This window comes from Juglans microcarpa x Juglans regia, chromosome 6S (genome assembly GCF_004785595.1).
Source record: "Juglans microcarpa x Juglans regia isolate MS1-56 chromosome 6S, Jm3101_v1.0, whole genome shotgun sequence".
NCBI classification, from domain to species: domain Eukaryota; kingdom Viridiplantae; phylum Streptophyta; class Magnoliopsida; order Fagales; family Juglandaceae; genus Juglans; species Juglans microcarpa x Juglans regia.
Genome location: NC_054605.1, coordinates 21,938,418 through 21,950,833, shown reverse-complemented (window position 1 = coordinate 21,950,833; position 12,416 = coordinate 21,938,418). Strand labels below are relative to the sequence as shown.

At 36.9% G+C, this 12,416-nt stretch overlaps 2 protein-coding genes across 7 annotated transcripts; one reads left to right on the top strand and one right to left on the bottom strand.

Annotated features, from left to right (window-relative positions):
* Window positions 1–16: 16 nt before the first annotated feature.
* On the bottom strand, window positions 17–3,140 carry LOC121236926. Of its 2 annotated transcripts, none has more exons than XM_041133438.1 (3): window positions 2,754–3,140; window positions 1,783–1,850; window positions 17–1,660 (listed from the first exon to the last, which is right to left on the bottom strand). In XM_041133438.1, the coding sequence occupies exons 1-3, from the start codon at window positions 2,857–2,859 to the stop codon at window positions 734–736; spliced, it is 1,101 nt and encodes a 366-aa protein (XP_040989372.1). In that variant the 5' UTR covers window positions 2,860–3,140; the 3' UTR covers window positions 17–733. The 2 variants fall into 2 exon arrangements, with proteins under 2 accessions (XP_040989372.1, XP_040989373.1); XM_041133439.1 differs by lacking the exon at window positions 2,754–3,140 and adding an exon at window positions 2,458–2,677.
* A 2,095-nt stretch (window positions 3,141–5,235) lies between these two features.
* LOC121236928 (probable ribosomal RNA small subunit methyltransferase B) lies at window positions 5,236–12,411 on the top strand. 5 transcript variants are annotated; one of them, XR_005934844.1, is made up of 19 exons: window positions 5,239–5,435; window positions 5,881–5,943; window positions 6,163–6,317; window positions 6,606–6,719; window positions 6,966–7,031; window positions 7,565–7,648; window positions 7,732–7,818; window positions 8,289–8,380; window positions 8,460–8,520; window positions 8,740–8,799; window positions 9,314–9,374; window positions 9,659–9,766; window positions 10,393–10,511; window positions 10,591–10,662; window positions 10,785–10,870; window positions 11,348–11,444; window positions 11,739–11,877; window positions 11,961–12,038; window positions 12,172–12,411. XR_005934844.1 is itself a non-coding variant. In XM_041133442.1 (18 exons), the coding sequence occupies exons 1-18, from the start codon at window positions 5,291–5,293 to the stop codon at window positions 12,093–12,095; spliced, it is 1,650 nt and encodes a 549-aa protein (XP_040989376.1). In that variant the 5' UTR covers window positions 5,239–5,290; the 3' UTR covers window positions 12,096–12,411. The 5 variants fall into 5 exon arrangements, 4 of the variants coding, with proteins under 4 accessions (XP_040989379.1, XP_040989376.1, XP_040989377.1 ...); XM_041133442.1 differs by lacking the exon at window positions 11,961–12,038 and having other exon boundaries at window positions 12,055–12,411; XM_041133443.1 differs by having other exon boundaries at window positions 11,961–12,411.
* Window positions 12,412–12,416: the final 5 nt, after the last annotated feature.

The window sequence follows — 12,416 nt, the reverse complement described above, 5'->3', positions numbered from 1 at the left end:
ATAGACTACCAAGAACTGACAAAACTACCGCAGTATTTTTAGTCTCATCTTGCTGAATACAGTCTCGGCACAAACTCTTGGTCCAGTACTTCATAATAAATTAAAAACCCAAATCCTGTCTCCTCTATCTGTCTCTCAAGATTAATAGGTCTAGTTACATGCAAAATGGAAATTAAATTTACAAGACATTTCCACCTTATAACGCACGACCCTTTTACTTGTAAGCTTACAACTGATCTTAATAAAATTATATCTTCTTCTATAAGTACTGCTGAAACTTAAAAATTGATCACTTGAACTACCCCCTGAGCATGCATTTCTTTGTCGAAGATTATTCCTCTTAAAGAACCTCCTAGACTGGCTGTCTTCATCTATTATGATATCCCCAACAATGTATAAATGGAAGGCAACAGTTGTACCGGCATCATCCTATAAAAGATCACCATGGACAACTCCTGTTCAACCTAGATCACGAGTCTTGTTGCTCCATATTCATGTTTTCTAAAGAATGTATAAATCGTCCCTTTGTTGTAGCTCAACCTGAATCATAAGTCTGATTTTTGGTAAGCAGGTATCAAGGTTCATAGAAATAATTACTCATGATTCATCCATTCTTATCATGCGCTCAGCAGAAAAATTTACCCCAACCAAGAGGCTCCTGCACTCTAGGTCCTCCTCAGTATGAGCATAACCTAATAGTTGTCCTGGTCTGCCAGGAGGCCTCCAAGTGGTGTCAGTCATCACTGTCACTGATCTCAAAGACTGAACTTCTAATATTAAAAGAGGAATTGGGTTCTGGGACTTTTCTCTCTCTGAATCTGCATAGAGAAACTGCAGGCTTTTTCTTACTCCCAGAATTTGCGAGATTACATGAGGCCAGAATTAGACGTTTCCCAACTCCAGATCTTTGAAGCTTATCCTTTGAAGAGTCAGGAGTTGGGGCAGTTGGCAATGGCGACAGCAACATCCTTGGGGGTGTTTTGACAGTAAACTCTGGGAGAGCCTCAACTTGCATGTTTGAGTACTTATCATCTCGTTTAGCCTGTGATTGTTCTTCCACCTGACTTTGAAAGGCTCTCTCCGTGGCATTGACACCTGAGTTTGAAGGGCTGCCAAAACTGCTTACCTCATTGGAAGCTGGAAAGTATCTCTTGATAATACCTGTGACTGATATTACTTCTGATGACACCTCACTTGGGGCCTCTGCGGATGCACAAAAACCAAACCTCTCATTGGCAGTGACACCAATTCTACCGCTGCATTCCTTCTTTATTTCACTTGCTGTGCACTCTCTGAGATGGAGATTCTTCCAACTTTTAATTTTCTTTTTCTTTGGAATAGAGAAAGTGCTGGGAAGTTCTTGGGTTAAAGGTTTAACGTACTTTGATCCTCCTAAATTCATTTTCTTACATTCTCCTTTTGAGTCAGTCTTACAAGTGCTTATAAGCAAGTTTGGTGGTTCCAAATAAACAGCATCTTTGCTACCATTGCACGAATGTTCCCCAACTTTTCTTGCCACACCCATGGATAGACCTGACCTACTTAAATAATTCAATGGCCCAGCTTGCATATGCAGAAACCATGTTCCTTTCTTACCCTGGAAAGCATACTTTATAGGCATTGACTCCGGCAGATGGTAAAGGCGTGATTTTTGCTTCACCTACTAAACGATGGAAACAGGCTCAGAAGCATTACTGAATAAAAGAAAAGCAGAAAAAGAAAAGAATTCAACTACAACATAATTGAAAATATAATGGAGTAAAAATAAAAACGATAAGGCACCATTAATCCTTGGATGGTGATCTTTCCAGCTTCTGGGAAACAGTTGAAGTGCACTCCTTCAGCTTCTCCTACAGACAGATTTGAGACTAATTAGTATTCCATAAACTAGAGCCCGGAAGATATATTTAGATATTAAATGCCGCATCAAAGTTGAATGATATGCTCAGCACATGAATTGAAAGAAGAAATCATTGCGACGCAAACTTCAAACAATGAGTCAGTCTTCAGGTGAAACTTCTTTTTTTCTTTTTTTTCTTTTTTTTTTTATAGGTAAACCAATAAGCTTTATTAATAAGAGAATAGGCATCGACCAAGTATACAGTACGTATACATGAGTAACACCAAACGAGGATTTGGAACCGAAATAATCAATTCGTGGACACTTAGCCCATTAAGATCTATTGCCCCCGTCCAAAGGAGCGAGGTTTAAAAAAGTAAGCTTTCAGTCTTTCCATTGTCCGCTCGTGATATATAAGATGCAAGTAAACAAGAGGCTCTTCAATTGAGATACATACAGATTCATAATATGATAAGTTAAAAACAAAAAACAAAAACAAGAAGGAAGAAAGTGTTGATCGGATCTCCACCAGCAAAAAATTGAGACAGCTAGACACGTTTTGGTAATAAATATCATCATAAGTAACTCTTGAAAGAGATTTACTTATACAACACTACCTAGAATTTAATCTGCTCAAGTGGCACCACTGGGAATGGAAACCCAACAACAAATTTATATACCGCAAATATTTCTACAACCCAGAGTAATCCACATAATGGTTTTCCACAGTAAACTGTATTTCTATACTGCAAAGAGTATCGCAAATCATTACTCATACTGCAAAAAAGAATGGCTAGAACAAGCGAGGGCTACAGAACACAATGTCGTAGCGAACTGATTTTAACCATAAACCAGAAGAAGATAAAGACTAATACATGAAAAGAAGAAAATGGGAGTGAGATTTTTGGCTTACTCTTGAAATCTCTTGCTGTGATATCTGGAGGGACGGCCATCGCTATGCGCGTGCCCAAGTTGGTGTCAGTGAATACTGGTACCACTTCGGCTGTCGAAGCAGCCATTTAAATTTTAATCGGTCCCGTCCAGAGGGAGGCAGAGAAGCCAAAGCATTCAAAGTTCAAACAAAAGGAACATGTCAACAATATGGTCAGGGCAAAGTCGCCGCAGAGAAGAGTAGGTTAAACTCGATTCCTAGACAGAACCCGCCATCATCCCAGGCCCGGACTAGGATACTAGGAGTGGGTGGCCGGGTCCGCCACCCCTTCTGGTCGAGGCGGGGCCCATCCACAAAATGGGAGATGTGCAGACAGATGCCCGCACGCAAGCTGGGCGTAGGGACGGGGACTGAGCTGGGCCAAGCCCGCTCGATCCAGCTTATATATTTATATATATATATAAATAAATTTTTTTAATAAAATTTTAAAATCATGTGATTTTATCTCATATATTCTCATAATATCTCACTATTATTTATTATTTTATTATTAATTTTTACATATTTTTTTATTATTATTCACTATTATTCAATATCCTATTATTACTTTTTCATTATTTTTTCAATACTATTCACATAATACCTAAAAATACATCGCTACCCAAACACAATCTAAGTCTTCCTCGCGTCTCTCTTTCTTTTCTCTCTGTTTAAACTTCTCCTCCTCGTCACCTCTAGTTAGTTGTCATTGCAGCCTCTCTCCCTTTCTTAGTAACCCCCAACCTCTCTCTCTCTCTCTGAGTTTTTTTTTTTTTTTTTTTTTTTTCTAAGCAAGTTTGCATATATTATAAATAAATAAAGTACTACAAAATTTAGAGAGGATCTTTTCTGTTATCAAGAAATAACAAGCATCTAGATAAAAGGTTATTGGGTATACAACAAAAAACAATGTTGGTTGCTGCCCATTGCGCCACAAAGTGTACACATCAATTTACAAATCGATGAATTTTGGCAAAATTCCAAAGCCTTCAAGTAGCAGAGATATGCTTGATATCTTCAATGATGGGTTCAATATGCCATTGAGTAGAGGTTTCTCTATTGTTTATGGCTTCTATTACCAACTGCGAGTCTCCTTCCAAGATTGCTATTTCTTATTGTCTTTGGGAGGCCATTTTCATGGCTAAGAGAGTTGTATTTGCTTCAGCTACTAGAGGATTGGAAGTGAGAACCTTTTCTGTCTGGATTTCTAAAATTTTTCCACTATGGTCCCTGCATACTATTGAGGCCACTGAAAAGAAATCTCTAACTGCTGCGTCAAATGAGAAACTCTGAAAATTGTTAGGAGGAGTCTTCCAACTGCATACTTGGCTTTGTTTTTTTGTTTTTCATGTTTCTTTATAATCCCGGTATATTTTGTTTAACTGGATTTTTGCTAGTTCAAGAGAGAAATAAGTGTGATTGTGGAGTATGTCATTTCTTTACTTCCAAATGAAATCCAAAATTTGTTGTTTAATCATCTCTCTCTCTAAGTTGGTTGTTGTTGTGGGTTACTTGGATTGTTTGTTGGTCGCCATCCGTCATGTGTGGTTGGACGGCCGCGAGACCAATCTGCCCTCCAACATCCAGATAGGGGACTTGCCCATGGAGTAGCAATCTTATAAGATACTCTTATTAAAGAAAAAACCAATTTATAAACTTATGTGGATATGGTAAAATGCTTATATAATATAATTTGATTTGAAATAAAATTTTTAAAATTTAAATTTTGCAAATTAAATATTATAATTTTTAAGGAATGTGAATGATGCATTCTATACACCGGTTTGATAATATATTAGTTTTCAACTTCTCCTCAATTGGTTCATAGTTGTTTCCTCAATTTTTTAGCCGATAAAATGCTAATTTATTAGAGTATATAAATCCCTTTTAGGTAAAAATCAACATGCACTTGTAATGTTTATGTGTTATATAGGAGCGTTTCTAAGATTAGTAAATAAAAAAAGAGTGTTGATATTAATATATTATCTTAAAATTTAGATCATCTCTCTCCCCTTACTCATTTTTATGTTAATGATGGGAATTCTCGTGTAATTTACTTTTATAAGAGAAAAGTGCTTCATTTTGTATATATAAAAATGGTCACATGGTATATCAAATAATTAGATCATCGAGAAGATATGTTTATAACTAATAAATACTTTATAAATAAATAAAAAAAGTAGCTCGATTAGAAGAATTATATTTTTTAATAATTTTAACTTCATATATTATTTATTTATTTTTATTTAAAGTCATATAACTGGAGAATGGATGATTTTGACACTTCCTTCTTAAAAAAATATATATCGCAATACAATCTATTCATTTTGATGTTTTAAATTAAGTATATTTTGAAGGAAGATTAATAATTATTGCACATTGAAAATAATCTAAAAAATTGTTAAATATATAAAAGGACGTTAATAATCGCGGTGCGCAAGAGGGTGTATTTTCGTAATTCTGTAAACACTTGCATATTATTATCCAACCCGACCTCTTCCTCTCAGAGACAACTTGAGATGGAAGTTGGATCAACAATGGCGCACCTGCTCCCTCTCCGTGTGAGTTTCCCTGCAGCCGAGAGTCAGAAAGCTTCGTCGAAGCCACTAAAGTTTGCCAAGAGAACACGGGAGTCCAAGACACCTATTTACAATCCTAGAAAAGGTAGAAAGTAAGAACTTCCTACTTGGTTCCCGAGAATTTAAGAAAAGGAACAGTTGGGTTCCCTTTGGAAAAAAAAAAAAAAAAACATTCACTTCAACGAGTGTAATAATTACCATTGTGCGAAGTTTAGGCTGATAATTACGTGTTTTTTTCTCAGCAGCCTGGATGGCGTTCTTCAGTAATTGGTTTCGTTTAATGCTAATGGAGAAAAGGCAAACTTTTTATTTGGTTAGGGGGAAGTAGCTGGGAAGAATGAAATGGGTTCGATGGAAATCTATAGGCATCCATCTAAAAGAGTGTAATGGCACCATTGGGCCTAGTTGTGGTTTTGAATTTATTTCTCAGAAATTAGGGGGAGGGTGTGCATACTAGTATTCGTAGTTTTTGTTTAACATGCTTCTAATTTACATTTTATGTCATGGTGATTGACTCGAAAAATGTGCAGGTTCTCACGGTGCCTCTAACAAGACCCAGAAGCTGAATTTGGAGGTCTCACCCCATAGGGCTGGTAATTATGGCTCCTCTGTGTGTGTTTCCCTATGTATGTTGTACAGTAGTTGGATTTTGGTGTTTGTTCCGAGGTTAATCAATTATTCATTTATTTGTTAAAATGAACTTGTCTTTGGGATATATCATAGGCTCATCTATATTGGTTATAAGAATATTTTTCAGAATTTATGTGCTTTTTTCAGTTTTCTCATGTCAATTTATTTTTGGCTTTATACAGTATCTGCAGTGAGGCTGATGAGAATAGAGTTCGGTGGTGCTTTTGCTGATCTTTTGAATGAGAAAGGGAAGGGTTCTGGTGATAACGAGATGGGATATGTAGCAAGAACTCTTGGATTTCGCACCCGGGAGTTAGATTATCGGGATCTTAGATTGGTTCTCTCTCTCTCTCTCTCTCACTCTTCTATCTCTGTTTTTGTACATAATTTTATTAATATTCTAAATTACAGTTACACCTTTTCCCTTAATCTCATTTCATTTTTTCAAGTAATAACTCAGAAAAATCTTGACCATTTGAAGGGTTTAAACCTTTTCGCATAGATGTTTTAGTGGAGTGGAATGCTAATGCTCTTTTGTAGTCTGCCAAATCTACCAGGGAACTGATCTCTTCCATTTACATCTTTACGTTTTCCTTTTTAACTTTTTTTCCTAATTGCTATATAGGTTACAGATATTGTTGGTGGTACCATCCGTTGGAGGAGGTTTCTTGATTACTTGATCTGTTCAATATGCCATGATGAGAACACATTTAAAAGCATGGAGCCTCTTCTCTTACAGGTATTTGCTTTCACACTTCTTGTTAGCTTATTTGTTTGCAACATCAACTACTTTGTAAAAGCAGGCAATATGACCAATACAATTGAGTGGCCTTGCGTGAAGGGCAGATTTTATGAAATTAAGCCTACACACACACATATATACGTGTTTCTATAGTGGGACATATGCTACTCATTTATTCATATATGGGCATCTCCTAATCATTTACTCAGTTACGTGCAAATTTTTCTAAATCTTTCTGTATAGATTCTCAGAATAGGTTTCTATGAGATTATCAAGCTAGATATGCCACGATATGCTGTTGTGGATGAGGTAAATTTCTGCTTCTTTTTTTAATAAGGTTATTGTTGGCTAATTATGCAGTTCTCTGTTTTTTATTTCGGCTTAAGACGATTATCAGCAATTATGGATTAAATTAATTGGAGATATCTGTGTTATCATTTTCTTTGTTAAACCATTCGAGGTTGATATAGGTAGACTGAGCATTTTGTTATGAAAGCGGGTCCTAGGTGTGGATTTTTAGGATGCACATTCATCAATAACACATGTCAATCATTAACTGATCATACTTTGCCCACCCTTTTAGTGACTTCTGAATTTTCGGAAGGTTCTAGTTGTTTTCATGACATTACCATTTTGCTTCTGCCATGAACATGTCCTACGTACACCTATCATAAGTAGGGTTCAAACCTTTGAATGTGACAAAGTTAGGTCAAGTTGGGCATGGCCTAGTTTCAGTTCTGGCCCTATAACCTCCTAAAGCTTCACCCATGGGCATATAACTATTTCTTTAAATGTTTTCCAACTTTTCATTCCTTTATCGTAATTGCTACATATCACTGCAGAATGTGAGGCTTGCAAAGGTTGCCCTTAGACCAGGTGCTGGTAACATGGTCAATGGGATTCTGAGAAAGCTTATTTTGCTTCAGGTTTGCCATTATCAATTCATATGTGTTTTTCTCATGGTGTAGTTTCGAGGAATTTGTTGAATCCCTAGAACTTTGGGTTGCAGGAAAACAACTCTCTTCCTCTACCCAAAGTGGAGGGTGATGAACGCACACAAGCACGTGCTCTTGCCACCCTATACTCTCATCCTGTTGTAAGTACATAGTTGCAAGCTTTTGCCACTTCTGATAATGGTTGTATTAGATAGCCTAAGAGCATCCTTGGGTTAGAAAAATATCACAAGTAACTGAAATTTCCCCAGACCTTAAGAGTTACTACAGTTTAAACTTCATTCATTAAAGGCCAATTCAACTAAAGGTCCAAACACTGGGTTAGCTATCTGATCGACATTTCTTGTTATACACAAGAAATATTGAAACAATCTTCCAGATGAATGAGTTGATGCTTCATATGTTCTCTGAACAATTTGGTCAACTGTCAAGGCCTTTTCACTGCATCCTAGTGGATTTCTTGTTTGGTAAGAAGCATGCTTAATTTTACAACCATAGAAAATAGTTTTCTAGATCGTTTAAAGGAAAGTGATATTTAAATCTCTTAAAACGAGAAGTCTGTAGAAATAGACATGCATTCTCTGAGCATATTCGTTATATGTCTCCTTTCTAGTGGATGGTACGGAGATGGACAAAGTATATTGGGCAAGAAGAAACCATTAGATTGATGACCTGGAACAACAGTGATCCCAGTTTCAGCTTGAGGTTTTTTGCTGCAATATCTTGTTCTCCTTCTATTTGATCTAAAACAGATATAATAGCTGCCTTTGTATGGTAATGTCAGGGCGAATCGTGGGAAAGGTGTTTCAAGAGCTGACCTTGTTATGAAGCTTAATTTGTTGAAGGTACTTGATTAACTTTTTGAAATTTCCGTAAAACTTTTGAGGGTGCTTATTGCTTGACATAAACCACTTTATGTAATACCACAACTCACTACCCCATCCCCCCCCCCCCCGGGGCAACTTACACACGCACATAACTCAGTATTTGTACTTTTTATCACTTTTCTTAGTGTTCCTGGTGCTAGACAAACTTATTACCAATTTTCTTCTCTTATGCTTCAGGTCCCACATGAGCTTTCTTTGCATTTGGATGACTTTGTCCGCATGAAAACCGGGTTGCAGGTACAAGTTCAGTTTTTGGTTTCTTCCAACAGCCACAGATTATTTAAATGGAGCACAAGAGTTTTGTTCCTGTTATATTTCCAAGTTGGTTTTAGGTGTTTCCGCTTGTATACTTCCTGTGTACTTGGGCTATGCCTATCTACTTGCATTAATAAATCTCTTATTACTTATAAAAAAAAAAGGATATATTTCCAGGTTGGTGTCTAGGATTGTCACAATGCAGTTGCTAGTTGCTGGCATTTCTTCTGCACAACAACAGAATCAAGTGCAAATATATGGCTTCCATATTTTTTAACTTGAAAATTATCCACAGAATTTCAATGTTGATCAGTAATTCACTACTATTAGTTGTTATGTGGCAATTGTGCGTGCGTTATTTTTCTTGGGGTGGGGGCAGTTACATGGTTTCCTACAGAAAGTGGGCACTATCGTGATGCACTATGTTTTACCTATAAAATGGAGCACTCAATTTCTTGTTTATTTTCTACTTACTTATGTGCTGTCTTCATTTCAGATTGTCATACAAGCTGGCTTGCTGAGAGATGGTTTATGTTCTGTTCAGGATGAGAGTGCAGGTTATTTTATCCTAACTTTCATTTGGGCTTGAGTCAGGTTATGGTTTCCACTAAAATAGGAAGTGGATTTTTTATTGAAAATTTTTCCATGGACATGTGGCCTTGGCGAATATGATGATCCTGTCAACATGACTAGGTGTTTGATAATCTCATCAAGACCATAGTGCCATAGATATTTGGATAGGCCATGCTTAGATATGTCCTGACTTTAGCATTTCAACTAGACTGTGTTTGAATTTGTATCTTGATTTATCATCAGATTCCTTATCACAATCTCACTGCAGGTATGGTCGTTTCTGTTGTGGATCCTCAACCGGGTGAGAGTATAATTGATTGTTGTGCTGCTCCAGGAGGAAAGACTCTTTACATGGCATCCCATTTAAGTGGCAGGGGTATTCTTCAATTTGGAAAAAAAAAAGTCATTTGCCAGTTTGAAGTGATTACTGCTATTTAGGAATGATTTTAAGTATTTATTTTTGCTTAAATAATGACTAGTCTGAGGTTTATTCACTTTCTTTTGAGAAAGCAGAAATGCACATCAATGTTTCTTCTTATAAGTCATAAGAGGGCTCGTGAGAGCTTTGCCATCATTCTGTCAATTGAACACAGAATATTGTGTTCTTCCCCCCCCCCCCCCCCCCCCCCCCTTTTTTTTTTTTTTTTTTGTTGTGAAGAGAGAGTGGGTGTACGTGAGCACTTCATACAAGCTTCAAACCCAGAATCTTTTTTTCCTCACGTTGCCTAAAACCAACTAAGGTTAGGTTTTATGAACGTGGAAGATAAAGCACCAGCTTGATCTGTCAGAGAATCTGATCTTGTGGCAATTTTGATTGATGATAATATCATTATTTGCTTTAGTAAGAGAATATTTCTGACCTTTGTAATCATGAGTAGAGTTTTTTATTTTGCCAGAATAGGATAACTTGCTCTATGTTACATTGATTTTTAAAATTTTATTTTCTCAACTTCCCCCTTTGAGCAATCACAAATGATATGAAGATGTCTCATGGTGTCTCAGGCATGGTAACAGCAATTGACATAAACAAAGGCCGATTAAGAATCCTTAAAGAGACAGCCAAGTTGCACCAAGTAGATGGCGTCATCAGCACCATTCATGCTGATCTTCGTATTTTTGCTGTAAGTTGTCTTAAGATCTTACATAAAGCTGGAATCTCTTCTGGAACTTGTAATTTTGTATGTTTTTCTCATTTTACAGGAAAAAAATCCCGCGAAGGGTGATAAGGTTTCGTTGGATGCTCCATGTTCTGGACTGGGTGTTCTCTCAAAGGTTATTGTCTAAGAACCACATGTATCTCCATGTCTTCGTCCATGTTAACTATTAAGATTCTATTATTTTTAATTATTGGCTTGTATTTACCTAATGTTGTCTGCCTATTTGACTTTTTGAAGAGAGCGGACCTGCGCTGGAATAGGAAATTAGAGGATGTTGAACAACTGAAGAATTTACAGGACGAGCTATTTGATGCAGCATCTCTGTATGAGCCAAAGTTCTTCCTCCCCCTCCCCCTTCACTCTCCTCTATAACCGAAACACATCGCCAACATAAACGCATTTGTTTTTGCTCAGGCCAACATGAATCTTGCTTCTTAAAAAAATTATGTAAAAGTCTTTAAATCTATGTTATTCTAAAAGTGAGATTCTTGTTTATCATGGTTCACAATATCAAAATTTGAACCTTCACTCTTAGTGGTGCTTGCTCATTTAGATTTGAAATGAATTATCGAAAGGTGAAGATCAATTAGACTACTGCAAAATTCAAAGACTAAGCTTCTTTCTCCCTTCAAATAAACCTGTAGAAATTTATGGAGTTCATATTTTGAATGATGCTAAAGGACTCCACTCCCCCTTCGAGCCTTCAACATCTTTGATAGCTAGTGTGTGTAGCAGTCGAGTCTTCATATCCATTGATCAACTAATGCATTTTGTCTATTTGTTTTATTGTGCAATTATAGATTGGTAAAGCCTGGTGGAGTTTTAATATACAGTACCTGCTCCATAGATCCTGAAGAGAATGAAGAGAGGGTGGCTGCATTTCTTCTCAGGCATCCAGTATGTTTTCTGATGATCTTATTATATGATGTGGCATGTTTCCTGCTTATTCACTCAAGAAGGATACAGACCGTTCCATAGGTGATAGTTCCGAGTTTTAGGAGCATTAAACTTACCAGTAAATCCAGGAAATCCAAATGCGTTGATACAAATGTGCAGAGGATGAAATCTATTGTAATTTGTATATCTGTCATTGTCCATAGGACGTCTAGGATAAGTGATCAAACTGAAAATATAATTTTGAAGCTTTTCTACCGTGCATTTTCCTTACGCATAAGTTTTATTGGGTCTCAGGAATTTTCTATAGATCCCGTCGAGAGATATGTACCATCTGATTTTGCAACGGAGGACGGTTTCTATTTCTCCAACCCCATAAAACATTCGCTTGATGGGGCCTTTGCAGCTCGTCTAGTTCGAGACTCAGAAAGCAGACGTAAGTATTGTAACCCTGGTGATTTCAGTAGGTCTATTTTAAATTCTTGCAAATATTGACAATGATGATTGATGGGAATATAGGTAATAGTTCAATAGAAGCTTAACTTGGAGGCTTATCTGGAAGTTGATAAAAAAATGCAACTTCAGTTTCAAGGAAATATACGTCTGTTTACAGGCGCGGGCAATCTTGTATCTAGGATGATTCCATTCCCATAATGAGGATCCCTTCTTTTGTTTTGTTATTTTTCTATCCCCCCTTGCTGCATGACTGATACTCTCTCAATTCGCAAAGGCGGTGGTACACCATGAATGATTATGAGGCCGGCCGGAGCACGGGAAGGATTCAATGTGCAGCACAACCACAATCAAAAGGGAGGCTCAGCCTTGGCGGTTGCAATCAAAATCTGACTTGGAAGATGACGCTAGTGGAGCAGCTCCGCCAAACAATGGCTTTTAAATACTTTCATTTTTCTGTATAAATGTAATTGAGACAATCAGCTGTAGTACATCCATAATTTATTTATTTTTTTAAACAAA

What these genes read in the sequence shown, in the direction of transcription:
- LOC121236926 (XM_041133438.1), bottom strand. Translation starts at nt 2,859, where the DNA reads ATGGCTGCTTCGACAGCCGAAGTGGTACCAGTATTCACTGACACCAAC. An exon ending in CACAGCAAGAGATTTCAAGA is followed by an intron (nt 1,851 to 2,753) that starts GTAAGCCAAAAA and finishes ATCTGTCTGTAG; the next exon opens with GAGAAGCTGAAGGAGTGCAC. An exon ending in TCACCATCCAAGGATTAATG is followed by an intron (nt 1,661 to 1,782) that starts GTGCCTTATCGT and finishes ATCGTTTAGTAG; the next exon opens with GTGAAGCAAAAATCACGCCT.
- LOC121236928 (XM_041133442.1), top strand. Translation starts at nt 5,291, where the DNA reads ATGGAAGTTGGATCAACAATGGCGCACCTGCTCCCTCTCCGTGTGAGT. An exon ending in GATATGCTGTTGTGGATGAG is followed by an intron (nt 7,032 to 7,564) that starts GTAAATTTCTGC and finishes ATATCACTGCAG; the next exon opens with AATGTGAGGCTTGCAAAGGT. An exon ending in GACTGGGTGTTCTCTCAAAG is followed by an intron (nt 10,663 to 10,784) that starts GTTATTGTCTAA and finishes GACTTTTTGAAG; the next exon opens with AGAGCGGACCTGCGCTGGAA.